This window comes from Chrysochloris asiatica, unplaced genomic scaffold (assembly GCF_000296735.1).
Source record: "Chrysochloris asiatica unplaced genomic scaffold, ChrAsi1.0 scaffold00116, whole genome shotgun sequence".
In the NCBI taxonomy this organism is placed as follows: Eukaryota; Metazoa; Chordata; class Mammalia; order Afrosoricida; family Chrysochloridae; genus Chrysochloris; species Chrysochloris asiatica.
Genome location: NW_006408634.1, coordinates 4193804 through 4206947, shown reverse-complemented (window position 1 = coordinate 4206947; position 13144 = coordinate 4193804). Strand labels below are relative to the sequence as shown.

The following is a 13144-nucleotide window of genomic DNA, read 5'->3' as shown; positions in this document are numbered from 1 at the left end:
ACCCATAGCGACCCTGAACAGGGTTTCCGAGGCTGTAAATCTTTACGGGAGCAGAAAGCCTCATCTTTCTCCCACAGAGCAGCTGGTAGTTTCGAACTGCTGACCTTGCGGTTTGCAGCCCGATTCGTAACCACGACAAATAGTGATATATAAAACATCCATGTCTTCAATCTCTTCCAACACTTAATAATATGGCATTGTATAATTTTCAGCAATCCATTAAATGGTTCAGTATTTCTTTATCTTATTTTATTTTATATTGTTTTAGTCAGTGAGGTTTAAATTTTTCTTGTGTCGTTATTGGTCAGTGGGATTTTTTTTCTTATAAAATGACTGTCCTGCTCTAAGAGTGGAGACCTGGTGTGGTGCTGTGGGTTAATGCGCCAGACTGCAAAGTCGTTTGAACTGCAAGGTCGGTGGTTCAGGCTCACCAGCTGCTCCTTGGCAACCCTATACAGGGTTGCTATGGGTCGGAATGGACTCTAACAGCACTTAACAACAACTCTAAGAATGGATGAAGTCCTGGTGTGGCTCTGCAGGTTAATGCGCTAGGCTGCAATGTTAGTTTGAACACAAGATTGGCGGTTCCAAGCTCACCAGCCACTCTTTGGAAACCTTATACAGGGTCACTATGGGTCAGAACCAACTCGATGGCACTTAACAAGAACAACTACTCTAAGAATGGAGTCCTGGTCTGGCACTGTAGGATAAAGCACTAGACTAAAAGGCTGGTGGCTCAAACTCACCAGCCACTCCTTAGAAACCTTACACAGGGTCACTATGAGTTAGAACCAACTCGATGGCACTTAACAACAACAACTCTCTAAGAATGGTGTGGGAGCTATGTCTGACCTCTGCTGACTTCACAAGTGGGGAAAAGAATCAAACTCATCAACCTAAGCCTGACTCCTATGAGGCAGAGCTCAGACCTGCCTCCATCCTCCAAATGTGTTACCAATTTTGACACCAAACATCTCTTCCAAAGTACTTTTTATTTCTCTAATGGGTTTGACAATTCATTGCAATGGTCACACAAAACTCATAGACAATACAATACTCACAACTCTGGGGTTTATTAGTGAAATTAACAGGTTAAGATTTCAAGAACAGAAATGCTCAGGCTACTGTTCCTTGGTCAGAACAGCCTCTTTTCAACTGTATCCACAAGCACACCTCTCTCTCATCCTCACCCACACAACCTCTTGGCTTCTGTCCTGGTCAAGCAGTGTTACCAGCTCTGTCAATAAATGCCCCAAAGACACTCCACTCCGCCTCCGTCTGTGGCATCAGCCTGAAGACACTCGGCTCTAGCTCTCTCTGTAAGTCAGCAAACCCAGCACCCCCAGTCAAGTAAGTGGAAGCACCCCACTCCACAAGTGAGTGTCTTTACTCAGCGTCACTCACTCTGTGGGCCAGGAAGCCCACTGCTCTGCCCTGTGCTGTTGGTTCCGTTACTGCCCCTCCTCCGATGCCACAGCCCTCTGATTGAGGAGGTTCAGCATGTTGGGATATCGGGGCCCAAGGGTGTGCTCCACTTCAGACTCTTCTTTCTTGATGGTAGTGAGATCCCCATTCTTGCTTCTGTGATGGCTCATTTTTAACCCAGCAGGATAAAAAAAACTGACCAATTGCCTGTTAGTATCTCATACACCTTATTTGCATGGTCCCACCCAATCATTTGATGGAAGTCACAAAGACTATGGCTTGAAGCACCATATGAAGTAATTCATTGAGTCAGTTCTGACCCATAGTGACCCTGTGTAGTGTTTCCAAGGAGTGACTGGTAGATTTGAACTGCCGACCTTTCAGTTAGCAGTCCAGTGCTTATCCTACAGCACCCACACCAGAGCCTCCAATTCACTGTACCACGTCTTATTTTAAAAAGTCTTTTCTTACGAGATTAATCAAAGTTGTTTATTTCTGCTAGATTTTGATCCTTTCTTTTGCTTGTTAAGTAACAGGGGAAAAGTTATTTTTGAGTGTGAATTAGGGAGGAATTTATGTTTACTCTTTTTCTAAATGGATTTACATCTCAAGTGAAATCATTGAAACGGTGGTGAGATTCTTAGGCTTAAGAATATGTAGTCAAGTGCAAGAACAAGCAAGTTGTTCCCCCCAGGAGCCATCAAGGCAAAGCGATCAGGTCCCCTCAAGGCAGACCCCCTTCCAAGACTGAAACTAAAATGGAATACACGAGCAGGCATGTAGTCTTGCTGCTGACCACATTGGTCACTGATAAGGGGAAGTGGGGGAAAAACAGCAATGAAATTGTGAACTACGTCCGACCACATTCAATAGACTCCTGCTAACCTGGATTGAGACTTGGTTAACCAGCAGTGTGACGAGACCTGGGGACTCCTGGGCCCAGGGGCAGGGACATGGCCCCAGAGGGCTAGAGCAGAGTGTGAAGCGTCTAGCTGATGTGAAGTGAGGGGAGATGCACAAGAACACCCATACTTGAAGATAGTACCCATTTGACCTGGCATCAGTGGCTGGTGATCAGAACATGACTAGAGGAAGAAAGAAGAGGAAAAGAAGAGTAACCCACTACAATTGGACGAACTTGACCTATGCTTGTGGATGCAGTAGGACAAAGGAGCGAATAAATCTTTACAGTGAGGATCATTCCCACCCTCTTGGTACACAGGCCTGACAAGGATGGGGAACTTAGACATTGGCTACCCAAAATGGGGGCCTACAAAGGCAAGAAGTGACTGGCTTGTGAGCTTTCAATAGGGAACCTAATTCCAGAGGGTATGTGGAAAGGAACCTAGTTATTTCTAGAGGGTAGAATCTCCACTGAGTTGTTTCCAACCTGTCTGGTTGGGGTTGATAAAAGGTGAGGCGGAAAGGACTCCTGTGGTTCAATAGGGAATGATTGCTATCAGGTCTGACAGTGAGTGTTGGAAAGGTAAATGCAAACATTTGATAACAAAAGGAGGGGAGTGGATGATTTTGCAGTCCAGGAGCGGAGATCCCTGGAACCATCAAGGGAGAAAAGCGAGTGTGAGACCCTGTCTGGGGAAGCAGTGACACCAGAGATGGAGGCAGAGACAATGACGTGGAGAGATGGAGCAGCTGGGGACTCTGGACTCAGGGAGGGAGAAAGGCTGGGTGCTGGCAGCTGGGGAGCAGGCATGTGGAGTGTACCCTTTGGTTGGTTGACGATGCATGCAGAGGATTGTAATAATTGCAATGAAACGAAATACGATAGGATGAATGTAAAGATAATGTTCTCCCATATAAATTAACACATAATTCACAATAAAAACTTAAAAAAAAAGAAAATGTGTAGTCAGGGCAATTCATGTGGAGGTCGGAGTGGGAGCAGGTGTGAGTGGCTCAAAGATGAGATCCAGCAGCTGACCATGGATGAGACGCTGCTGTTTGAGCCCATCTGCAAGTTCGGCCTGGCCTCAGCCATTGGCCTCTGCCTTGCAGCACAGAGTGGTCATCTTGGACCCGTTCCGTGGAGTCCAGGACCTCATGGTAGGGGAAGGGACTCATTTTCTCAGACTTTGGGTACAGAAACCAATGATCTCTGAGTGCCTCTCTCCACCACGTCACGTGCATGTGCCAATAATCACTGGTTGCAAAGATTTCCAGGAGGTGGACATAACACTGCACATCCCCTCCCGGCCAGTAGCCAGCCATCTGCCTCTGTGCACACCAGTGTCCGAAGGGACTATGATGAATGTGTAACACTGCCGTCCATCATCACCCAGATCCTCAAGTCAGTGGTGGCTCGCTTTGACGCTGGAGAATTAATCTCTCAGAGAGAGCTGGTCTCCATACCAGGGAATGACCACCTCACGGAGCGCGCAGTCACCTTTGGACTCATCATGGAAGATGTGACCTGGACACATCTGAACTTGGGGAAGAAGTACTACAGAATCAGTAGACGCCAAACAAGGGGGCTGAGCAGGAAGCAGAGAGATCCAGATTTGTGGTGGGAAGGTGGCAGCCACGCTGACCGCCAACTCGCTGGCCCCTGATGTGGCTGTGGAGGACATTGCCTATCCGTTCCCGCGTTCTCGGGACATCACCCGCCTGCCGCTCCGCTGGGGCAGTCCGTGCTCCTCCAGCTGCCCCTGTGAGGCCGCCCGGCCACAGCCCTGTGGCTTCTTCACACATCCCCCCTTCTGCCCCACTCAGCAATCACTGAGATTTCATGATTGGCTTCAATAGTGAAGGAAGTCAAATCACTTTAGCTCTCTCATTACCAGATGAAGCGCTCCCATTCTTTCCACACCTACCAACCTCTTTGACCCACCCTACTTGAACCTACTCCCAAATCTCGCCACGTGCCGTTGCAGTCTGACTTCGGGACCTGCTGCCACTTCGGCCTGGGCACTGGCAATTGACAGAACAAAGGCAGGGCAGTGGCTGTGATGGACCAGGACCACATAAACGTCCAGCCAGCCTCAAGCTCTCCTTTAGAGAAGATTAGAAGATGGTGGTGCCCACAGCTGAGCCCAAGGCAGACCCCTGTGTGGGGCAGTCAGAGAGGAAGTAGCCTGTGTCTCACCACTAGGCTGATTTCTCTTCATCTGTGGGGCCTGCGGAAGCAGGTGTGTGCAAACAGGCCACGGATGGAAGGGTCTTCCCCCACTGAGGTGGGTGGGCCTAATTTTGCTGCTCTCCAGGGTCCTAAAACAGAGATGAGCTTGGATAGGCCAGAGGAGGCCTGAACTGAGATGTGGGCCTGTGGAAGGCTTCCAGCCTTGGTTGCCCTCCAATACTCAGCAGAATTCCAGGTCGAAGGATTGCATCCTGCTGGTCCCAAAGAGGAGTGCTTCCTGAGTTCCTGGCTCCCTTCTGGAAAACAGCCAGGGGGTGGGAGGGTTGGAGGGTGGGGTGAGGTAGTGTTGTTGTTAGTGGTGGATTGTGTGTAAACTGTCAATAAATAACACCCAGACCTTCCAAAAAAATATGTGTAGTCACTGTGAAGTCAGCTTCCTTCTCTGTTAGAGTCTCTCTGATAACACCAGGGCAGTTTATCCCATAAATTCTTGCCTACTTCTTTCCTGTCTCGGTTTCCCACATAGTCATGTGATTACAAGGCATGTTGAGAGTGGAGAGTGGCAGCTTTTATGAATGAATGGGTCCCCATTCACTGTCAGGTGGCATTCAGCATAGACTACATTGCAATAGGCTTGGGACTCTAAAGATATCATTTCATTCTTTTCTGGCTTTCATTGATTGGGTGGAAAAAGCAACTATCAGTCAATTTCATCTTACTAGTGTGCATTTCATCTCTGATTATTTTCATAATCTTCCTTCTGTTTCTGGTGTTCTGTAACTTCAGTCTGACGCACCAGTGTAAGTTTCCTGCGTAGCAAAGTTTCCTATAAGTTTTCCAAGTTTCAGTTATAGTTTAATCCATTCTGAAAAAAATGTATACATCCTTAGATCATCATAAATTGCTTCTCTGTTACTCCGGAATCTTTTTCAAAATTACAAGTAACATATATTAGACATGTTCCCGTGTGTCGCTGTGCGTTAATGCATTAGACTGCAAAGTCGTTTGAACTGCAAGGTCAGTGGTTCAAGCTCATCAGCTGCTCCTTGGAAACCCTATTCAGGGTCACTATGGGTTGGAATCGACTTGAGGGCACTTAACAACAACAACCCTCCATATTTATTAAGCTCTCCTTTATATTTTCTGTTTCTTTGTGTCTATGTGCTTTATCTTGGGTCCTTTATTAAAAGGCATATTCCAATTCCCTAGTGATCTTTTCCATGTATCTAGTGTGGCGCTATGGGTTAATGCGCTAGACTGCAAAGTCAGTTTGAACTGCAAGGTTGGTGGTTCAAGCTTACCAGTCGCTCCTTGGAAACCCTCTAGAGGGTTGCTATGGGTCGGAACCAACTCGACGGCACTTAACAAGAAGTATGATGTTAACCTATGTATTAATAGAGCTGCATACATATGTGTATGCCCTTGTACATACACACACACACACACACAAATACACGAATATTAATGTGTCATCCTTTTGCAGGGACCATGCTAATCTTCTCTGTATCATTTCAGTTTTAGCGCAAGTGCTGCTGATGTGAACACGCTATGGTGTCTTTCATTCAACTCTGTAACTAAACATTTGATATAAGACTCAGTCTAATATCTGATTTGGCTACAAAGTGAATATTGCTTTCTGTCTCATGTATCTAGTTATCTCTGTCCTAAAGTTTGTTGTTAGTTGCTACTAAGTGTATTTCAACTCATAGAGCCAGTTTGATACAGAGTGCAGCTTGTCTGTAGGGTTTTCATGTAGATTTCTATTAATCAGTGGTGTTGAGGGGGCTTAAGAAAGTTCATGGAAAAAATGAAATTGAAAGATAATGGGATGTTTCCTTGAGCTTTTGAAACCCCCTCGTATATATACAAATCTGGTTTTTATATTAATTGGAAGATTTAGTTGCTACATTTTATAAAAACTTGTTTTTCTAGTAAGTGGATCACTGCATAATTATGGAATACTTTACTTAGAAATTGATTCTGTGCCAATGTATTTTAAGCATTCAAAAAGCTTACTGATGCAATCTGTAGTTAATAAGAGTAAGACAGCTTCCTTATATTTGTTGCTGTGGAAAACGGCAGCATTACAATGTCTGATCTCATCTGATGTCTTGAGGGGGTCTAAACAGCCGCCTCAGACCAAGGTTGATCCCTGCTAGGTAGAGGGCAGACAGACCCTCCTCTCTCCTCTCTTTATCTAATTCTGATGCCAGCCATCCTAACCAATGCTCTCCCGACTTCTCTGATGAGTTTGAAAAGTCCTTTCAATGGCCATACAGAACTCACCGACAATAAACACTCAATGCTGATGTAGCTTACTAGAAAGTAACAGGTTACAACTTAGGATACAGTTCTGCAGTCAGGACAGCTTCTTGTCCGTGCTTGCAAGGTCAGCCCTCTTTCTGACCGTCAGCCTCTAAGCCTCTTGGTGCCTCAGCCCCATTACCCCTCAGCCTAACCCAGCCTCTGAGCTGTTTTTATGAATGTTGCAGAGCTCTTTACCTTTACCACTAGGTGCCCAGAGGAGGCCCCTCCACCAGGAAGCCTCCTGCCCTAAGGCTCAGCTCGCTTGCTCCGTGGTTGGCATAGTCTCTCTAGCTGCCTCACTCCGGGGGCTGGGAACCCCACTGTGCTGTCTTGCACTGGTCTCCAGGGTTTTCTGCTGCTCTTCCCTTTGCTGTTGCATGCCGTCCTAGATGGTAACAGCTCTCACTGTGTCCTGGATCGGGGAGGTTGTTGGCACAGGAATCCCAGATCCAATGGACATGCTCCATTCCTTTCTTGGGGATAGTGAAGGTCCCCCTCTCTGCTCTCGGATTGGCTCTTTTGAAGGATGGCAAAATGCACCAGTCCGCCTTGCAGGGCTCCATACACCATGTTTTCATGACCCCATGCCTGCAAGTGTGCCATGCCCTTATTTGCATTAGCAGCAGGTTGTCCAATCTCCTTGGTGGGCTATAAGCGCCTTATTTGCATAGTCTCACCCAATCATTTTGTAGTAGTCAGAAAACCATGGCAAGAAAGGCCATATGAAAGTGATTCATCATACCACACTTGTTTCTCAATAAAGCAAAACACTCATATTAAATAAAACTTAGTACAAGGAAGCAGCCTTGGTGGCCCAGGAATTAAAACACTTGGCTGATAATTGAAAGATTGGTGGTTCGAACACACCAGCCACTCTGCAAGAGAAAAATGTGGTACTCTGAGTCTATGAAGATTTACAGCCTTAGAAAGAGGCCATTCTTCTTTGTCTTGTAGAGTTGTCAGGAGCCAGAAGAGACTCAATGGCAATGGATTTGATTTTAGAGAGCCCTGGTGATGCAGTGGTTAAGCACTTGGCTGCTAACTGAAAGGTTGACAGTTCGAACCCACCAGCTGCTCCATGGGACAAAGATGTGACAGCTGTTTCCCTAAAGATGTACAACCTTGGACACCCTACAGGGCAGTTCTCCTCTGTCCTACAAGGGTCAGTATGAGTCAGGACCACCTCAATGACAGTAGGTTTTTTTGTTGTTGTTTATGACAGGACTCGCTGACATTTGATGACGTCGCTATAAAGTTCACCTGGGAGGAGTGGCAGCTCCTGGCTCCTGCTCAGAAGGACCTGTACCTGGATGTGATGCTGGAGAACTACAGCCACCTGGTGTCCGTGGGTGAGGGTCATTAGAGAGGCCGTTCCGTTCTCTGTCACCTACACTTCAGAGTCACTGTAGCACTCTAAGATGCTGCTTTTGCAGTTCCTGCTTTGTCTCGAGATGGACGGTAGAATGCGACCTCTCCTGAGACAGAACACGTTACCTTTTTTTTTTTTTTTCATCTTTGCTATTTTCTATTAGACAAAACCAAGGGGTAGGGATGACACAAAAGTATGAACAGTAGGAATGGAAATAATGAAGCTGTTAACCTTTTGCATGGGACAACTGCCCAGCACCTAAAATGTATCATAGCTCCATCATGACCTACTCGTATCCCAATTCTGTGCATCTCTAAGTCACCTGTCGTTTCCCATGACCAGGTTACCAAGCTGGCAATCCAGGTGCACTCTCCATGTTGGAACAAGGAGAACTGTGGGCCATAGAGGATGAAATCCACAGCCGGATATGTCCAGGTGAGTGAGTAGTAACCAGCGGTGCAGATGGCCAAGCTCATCCAACACAGGTGTCCCCATGTGAACATATCTGAAGACCCACAAACAGAGCCTTCATTCACATCCCTCTCCTGGTATCAAAACTCCGTTACTTGTCGGCCTTTGGAGGAAACGTTAGTCACTGTGGAGTCGATTCCACGTGTACAGAGTAGATCTGCTCTGTAGGGTGTTCTGTGAAGCAGATCGCCAGGCTGGTCTGCCAAGGCCGCTCTGCGTGTATTGAATTGCCAAGATTTGGTTAGCAGCTGGCTACCGAACCGTTATCACCAGGGATTTTTTTTTTACAATATGTAATAAAGTTCATTAAGAGAGCAGGTGGTAAGAAAGGAATATCCAAGAGCTGCTTCTATGCTTCAAACACGTGCGTTTCCAGAAAAAGCCGTCAGCCTTGTCAAGAGTTGCTGATTGATCAAATCAGAATAGAACTCAGGAACTGGCACGTGAGTATGGTCTAGTTGTCCTGTTCGGCATGCATATTTTTGTCTCTTTGTTTTTTCTGGTTTTTTTTAAAATAGTTTTCATGATTCCAGATGATATTAGATTTTCCCTTCTCTGAAATCCCATTCTGCTCTGTGCCCATAACGTTGAAACCGTGTCCTAAAAATAATTTTTATCATTATTCATTGCTAGTGACCGATTGAAGGACCTGTTTTTCATTCTTCCTTGTGCTAGTCCTTGTCAAAACCTTTGTCAAGATTTATACGTCAGACCAGATTCTTGATGTTTACCTACCTAGTAAATATCTCCAAAGCTTATGTTTCACGATGCATACTTGATTTTCTACATATTCTGAACTTCTCATCTCATTATGAGAAGTGTCTATGTGCCTTGTTGTTCCAGACATATAGTTAGAGAAGTAATCATTGATTCATCACTGTCATTAAAAACTCCTCTTATGCAAGCTCCCACCTTCATTCATGCACTACATCAGCTCGTGTTGAGATTACATGCATTCTGTACATGGTGCATAAGGAGCTCTGGTAGCGTAGTGGTTATGAATTGGGCTGCTAACCTCAGGGTCAGCAGTTCAAAACTACCAGCTGTTCCGAGGAAGAAAGATGAGGCTTTCTGCTCCTGTAAAGATTTACAGCCTCAGAAACCCTGTACAGGGTCACTATGAGGCGGAACCGACTCCACGGCACATAACCACCACCACCAAATGGTACATAAATGCTCTAATATTAAACCCATCCCTGACACTTGTCTTTTCTTTATGCAAAGATATCCTGATTTCCTTTACCTCACAAGCATCTATCTCTGTCATTCCTTTGGACTGTATTTACAATCTGCAGTTTCCTTCATTTGTATTTCCTTTCCTGTAACTCAGATGTCAAGTCAGCGATCATGAGGATGCTCCCTGTATGTCCCTAAAACCACCAGCAGAAGGTCTCATACATGGGAGTCATTCATTAAATATTTGTGGAATGAACAAATGCCACCCTCATGGTTTAGGGTCAGTTATTTCTTCCATTTCTGTGGTCTGATATTGCCACTGAAGTCATATGAGTGTTACACTCTGGTTTGCTAACAATGACGTGCTTTCATTAAAAGCCTCTGGCTCCCTTCCACCCACATTCATTCGTTCAGTACGTCATCTTGTATTTTACTTTGTTCCTTTTGTAAAGCAAACAAATCTGTATAACCTGTCAATTACTTAACCTTATTTCTCTACTATCTGCCTTCGGTGTTTAGTTTGTTGATATCATTGTGTTATTTCCAGTGTGGAAAGGGTAAAGAACATGTATACACGGAGCTACTGTTACACTGTTTTCACTAACGATCTGCTTCACACACGATTATGAAGAGATTTGTTGTTCTCTTCTTTTCCTAGAAATCTGCAAGGTTCATGATCATCTTCAAGGTCCCTTGGAAAGTCAACAAATGCTGAAGACTGTTGAACAATACCAAGAACATAATGTGCTTGGAAATATTGTTCATCATAGCAAAATTCATTTTCCTTTCCGGCAAAATCATGATATGTTTGAGTTCTACATAAAAACTTTGAAATCAAATTTAAGCTTTGCCAACCAGAACAAAATCTATGAAATTAAGAACTCTGTTAAATACAATGACTACGAGAAATCATTTCTGCCTAGTAATTACGGACAGTTTCATTCTACAGTTAAATTCCCCCTAAGTGCAAAACCTCTCAGCACTGAATCCCAAGAAATGAAGCATCAGAGATTTAACAACATCGAGAAAACCCACATATGCGGTGAATGTGGGAGAGCCTTCATGAAGAAGTCTCAGCTCATTGATCACCAGCGGGTTCATACAGGTGAGAAACCTTACGGATGCAGTACGTGTGGGAAAGCCTTCTCCCGCAAATCTAGGCTCAATGAACATGAGAGAATTCATAAGACAGACAAATCCCATGTTTGCAGCGATTGTGGAAAAGTCTTCCCCATCAGGAGCCGTCTGATTGAGCACCAGCGAACTCATACTGGAGAGAAGCCCTTTGTGTGCACAGACTGTGGGAAAGCGTTTCCTGGGAAGCGCAATCTCATCCTCCACCAGCGGACTCATACGGGGGAGAAATGTTACATATGCAGTGACTGTGGGAAGGGCTTCACTGGAAAGAGCATGCTCGTCATCCACCAACGGACTCACACTGGAGAGAAGCCCTATATCTGCAGTGACTGTGGCAAAGGCTTCACCACAAAGCACTACGTCATCATCCACCAGCGGAACCATACAGGAGAGAAACCCTACGTGTGCAGCGATTGCGGAAAAGGCTTCACCATGAAGACCCGTCTGAACGAACATCTGCGAACTCACACAGGAGAGAAACCCTATGTGTGCAATGAGTGTGGGAAAGCCTTTCCCAGGAAGAGTAATCTCATCATACATCGACGAAACCACGGAGTAGTGAAATCCTATCTCTGCAGCGACTGTGGGAAAGGCTTCACTGTGAAAAGCATGCTCATTATACATCAGCGGACTCACACTGGAGAGAAGCCCTATGTGTGCGCGGACTGTGGGAAAGGCTTCCCGTTGAAGAGCCGTCTCATTGTACATAAGCGAACTCACACTGGCGAGAAACCCTACAGGTGCAATGAATGTGGGAAAGGTTTCATTGTGAATAGTGGACTGATGCTACATCAGCGAATTCATACCGGAGAGAAACCCTATATATGCAACGAGTGTGGGAAAGATTTTGCCTACAAGAGCAACCTTATTGTACATCAGCGAACTCATACTGGAGAGAAACCTTTTATGTGCAGTGAGTGCGGAAAGGGCTTCACCATGAAACGCTATGTCATTATACATCAGCAAACTCATTCTGTAGAAAAACCCTACGTATGCAGTGAATGCAAAAAGGGCTTTACCTCAAGGAACAAGCTCATTGACCATCAACAAATTCATACTGGAGAAAAACCCTATGAATGCAAAGAATGTGGAAAAGGCTTCACCGTGAAAAGCCGTCTGACCGTACATCACCGAACTCATACTGGGGAGAAGCCCTTTATATGCATTATATGTGGAAAAGGCTTTTCCTCGAAGAGAAATCTCATTGTACATCAGCAAACGCACAATAGAGAGAAACCCTAACAATGCAAAAAATGTTGTAAAACCTTCAGGAAGAAAATGTACCTCATACAACATCAGAGATTTCACACAGGATAGACTTCCTTTGTCTACACTGAGTGGCGGATTTTTATTTCTTTTTCTGTAAGCAGGATTGTGGTGAAATGGGTTCCTTCAGATGGTCTTTTGCCTTGGTTCTTTGTAGAAAACAGCTTGAGAGTTTTACCCTAAGCCCTGAGGAGTTACTTTTGCCCGAGTTTTCTATTCCAGAACTTTTGTTACTTTGGTCCAAGCTCACTGACATTTCCTGGGCAAGCTGGAAACAACTTGTTGGTTAAATACTTTATGTCTGGCCCTGTGATTGGTCTGGGCCTTGTAGCCTGTCCTGTGATTGGTATGTGCCTTGCAGGGATTGGTTAATAAACTATGCAAATGAAGCGAGTATAGCCTGCTATGCAGGTGAAGTGACTGTAACCTCCCAAGATACAATTGATCAGGAACACAGGACCCTGATGGGAGGGGCATAACTTGTAACTGACTAGGAGTTAGCTGAGTAGAAAGGAGAAGAGGCACAAAGTGAGGAAGCATAGAGTCAGGAGGCAAGGAACCTCCTTAAAGCAGCGTAACACCGAAGACAAGAAGTCTGGTCTCTGCCCTGCCGAGTTGGTGATGGCAGATACCTGATGCTAGGAAAGCAGCTAAGAGAGCCGAACAAAACCCTGACGGTGAACCGGCTCAGTCAGCAACAGAGGTCGATGAAAGGGAAGCGAAAGGCAGAGAGATCTGTGTGACCCAGCCATGTGTGGTCAACAGGAAGCATGTTCCTGTGGGGTCAAGAGGAGGCTTACATGGCTGAGAAGGGATCTGCGTGGCCAAGTGGAGACCTGTCCTGAAGGGGCAAAAGAGGATTACCTGGCTGATGTGAGGTCCGCGCTGAGAGGTAG

General features: G+C 45.5%; 1 protein-coding gene and 1 pseudogene across 1 annotated transcript; both read left to right on the top strand.

Moving 5' to 3' along the window:
• Positions 1-3973, top strand: part of LOC102840986 — a 26667-nt pseudogene extending 22694 nt beyond the window's left edge.
• A 4081-nt stretch (positions 3974-8054) lies between these two features.
• On the top strand, positions 8055-12224 carry ZNF432 (zinc finger protein 432). Its single transcript, XM_006868347.1, has 5 exons — positions 8055-8178; positions 8541-8633; positions 10504-10589; positions 10659-11520; positions 11605-12224. The coding sequence occupies exons 1-5, from the start codon at positions 8145-8147 to the stop codon at positions 12222-12224; spliced, it is 1695 nt and encodes a 564-aa protein (XP_006868409.1). The 5' UTR covers positions 8055-8144.
• The last annotated feature ends 920 nt before the right edge of the window (positions 12225-13144 follow it).

Excerpts from the sequence above, each read along its gene's own strand:
- ZNF432 (XM_006868347.1), top strand. The coding sequence starts at position 8,145 with ATGCTGGAGAACTACAGCCACCTGGTGTCCGTGG. Across the intron at positions 8,179-8,540 it reads CAGCCACCTGGTGTCCGTGG|GTTACCAAGCTGGCAATCCA; the intron begins GTGAGGGTCATT and ends TCCCATGACCAG. Across the intron at positions 11,521-11,604 it reads GAAGAGTAATCTCATCATAC|ATCAGCGGACTCACACTGGA; the intron begins ATCGACGAAACC and ends TGCTCATTATAC.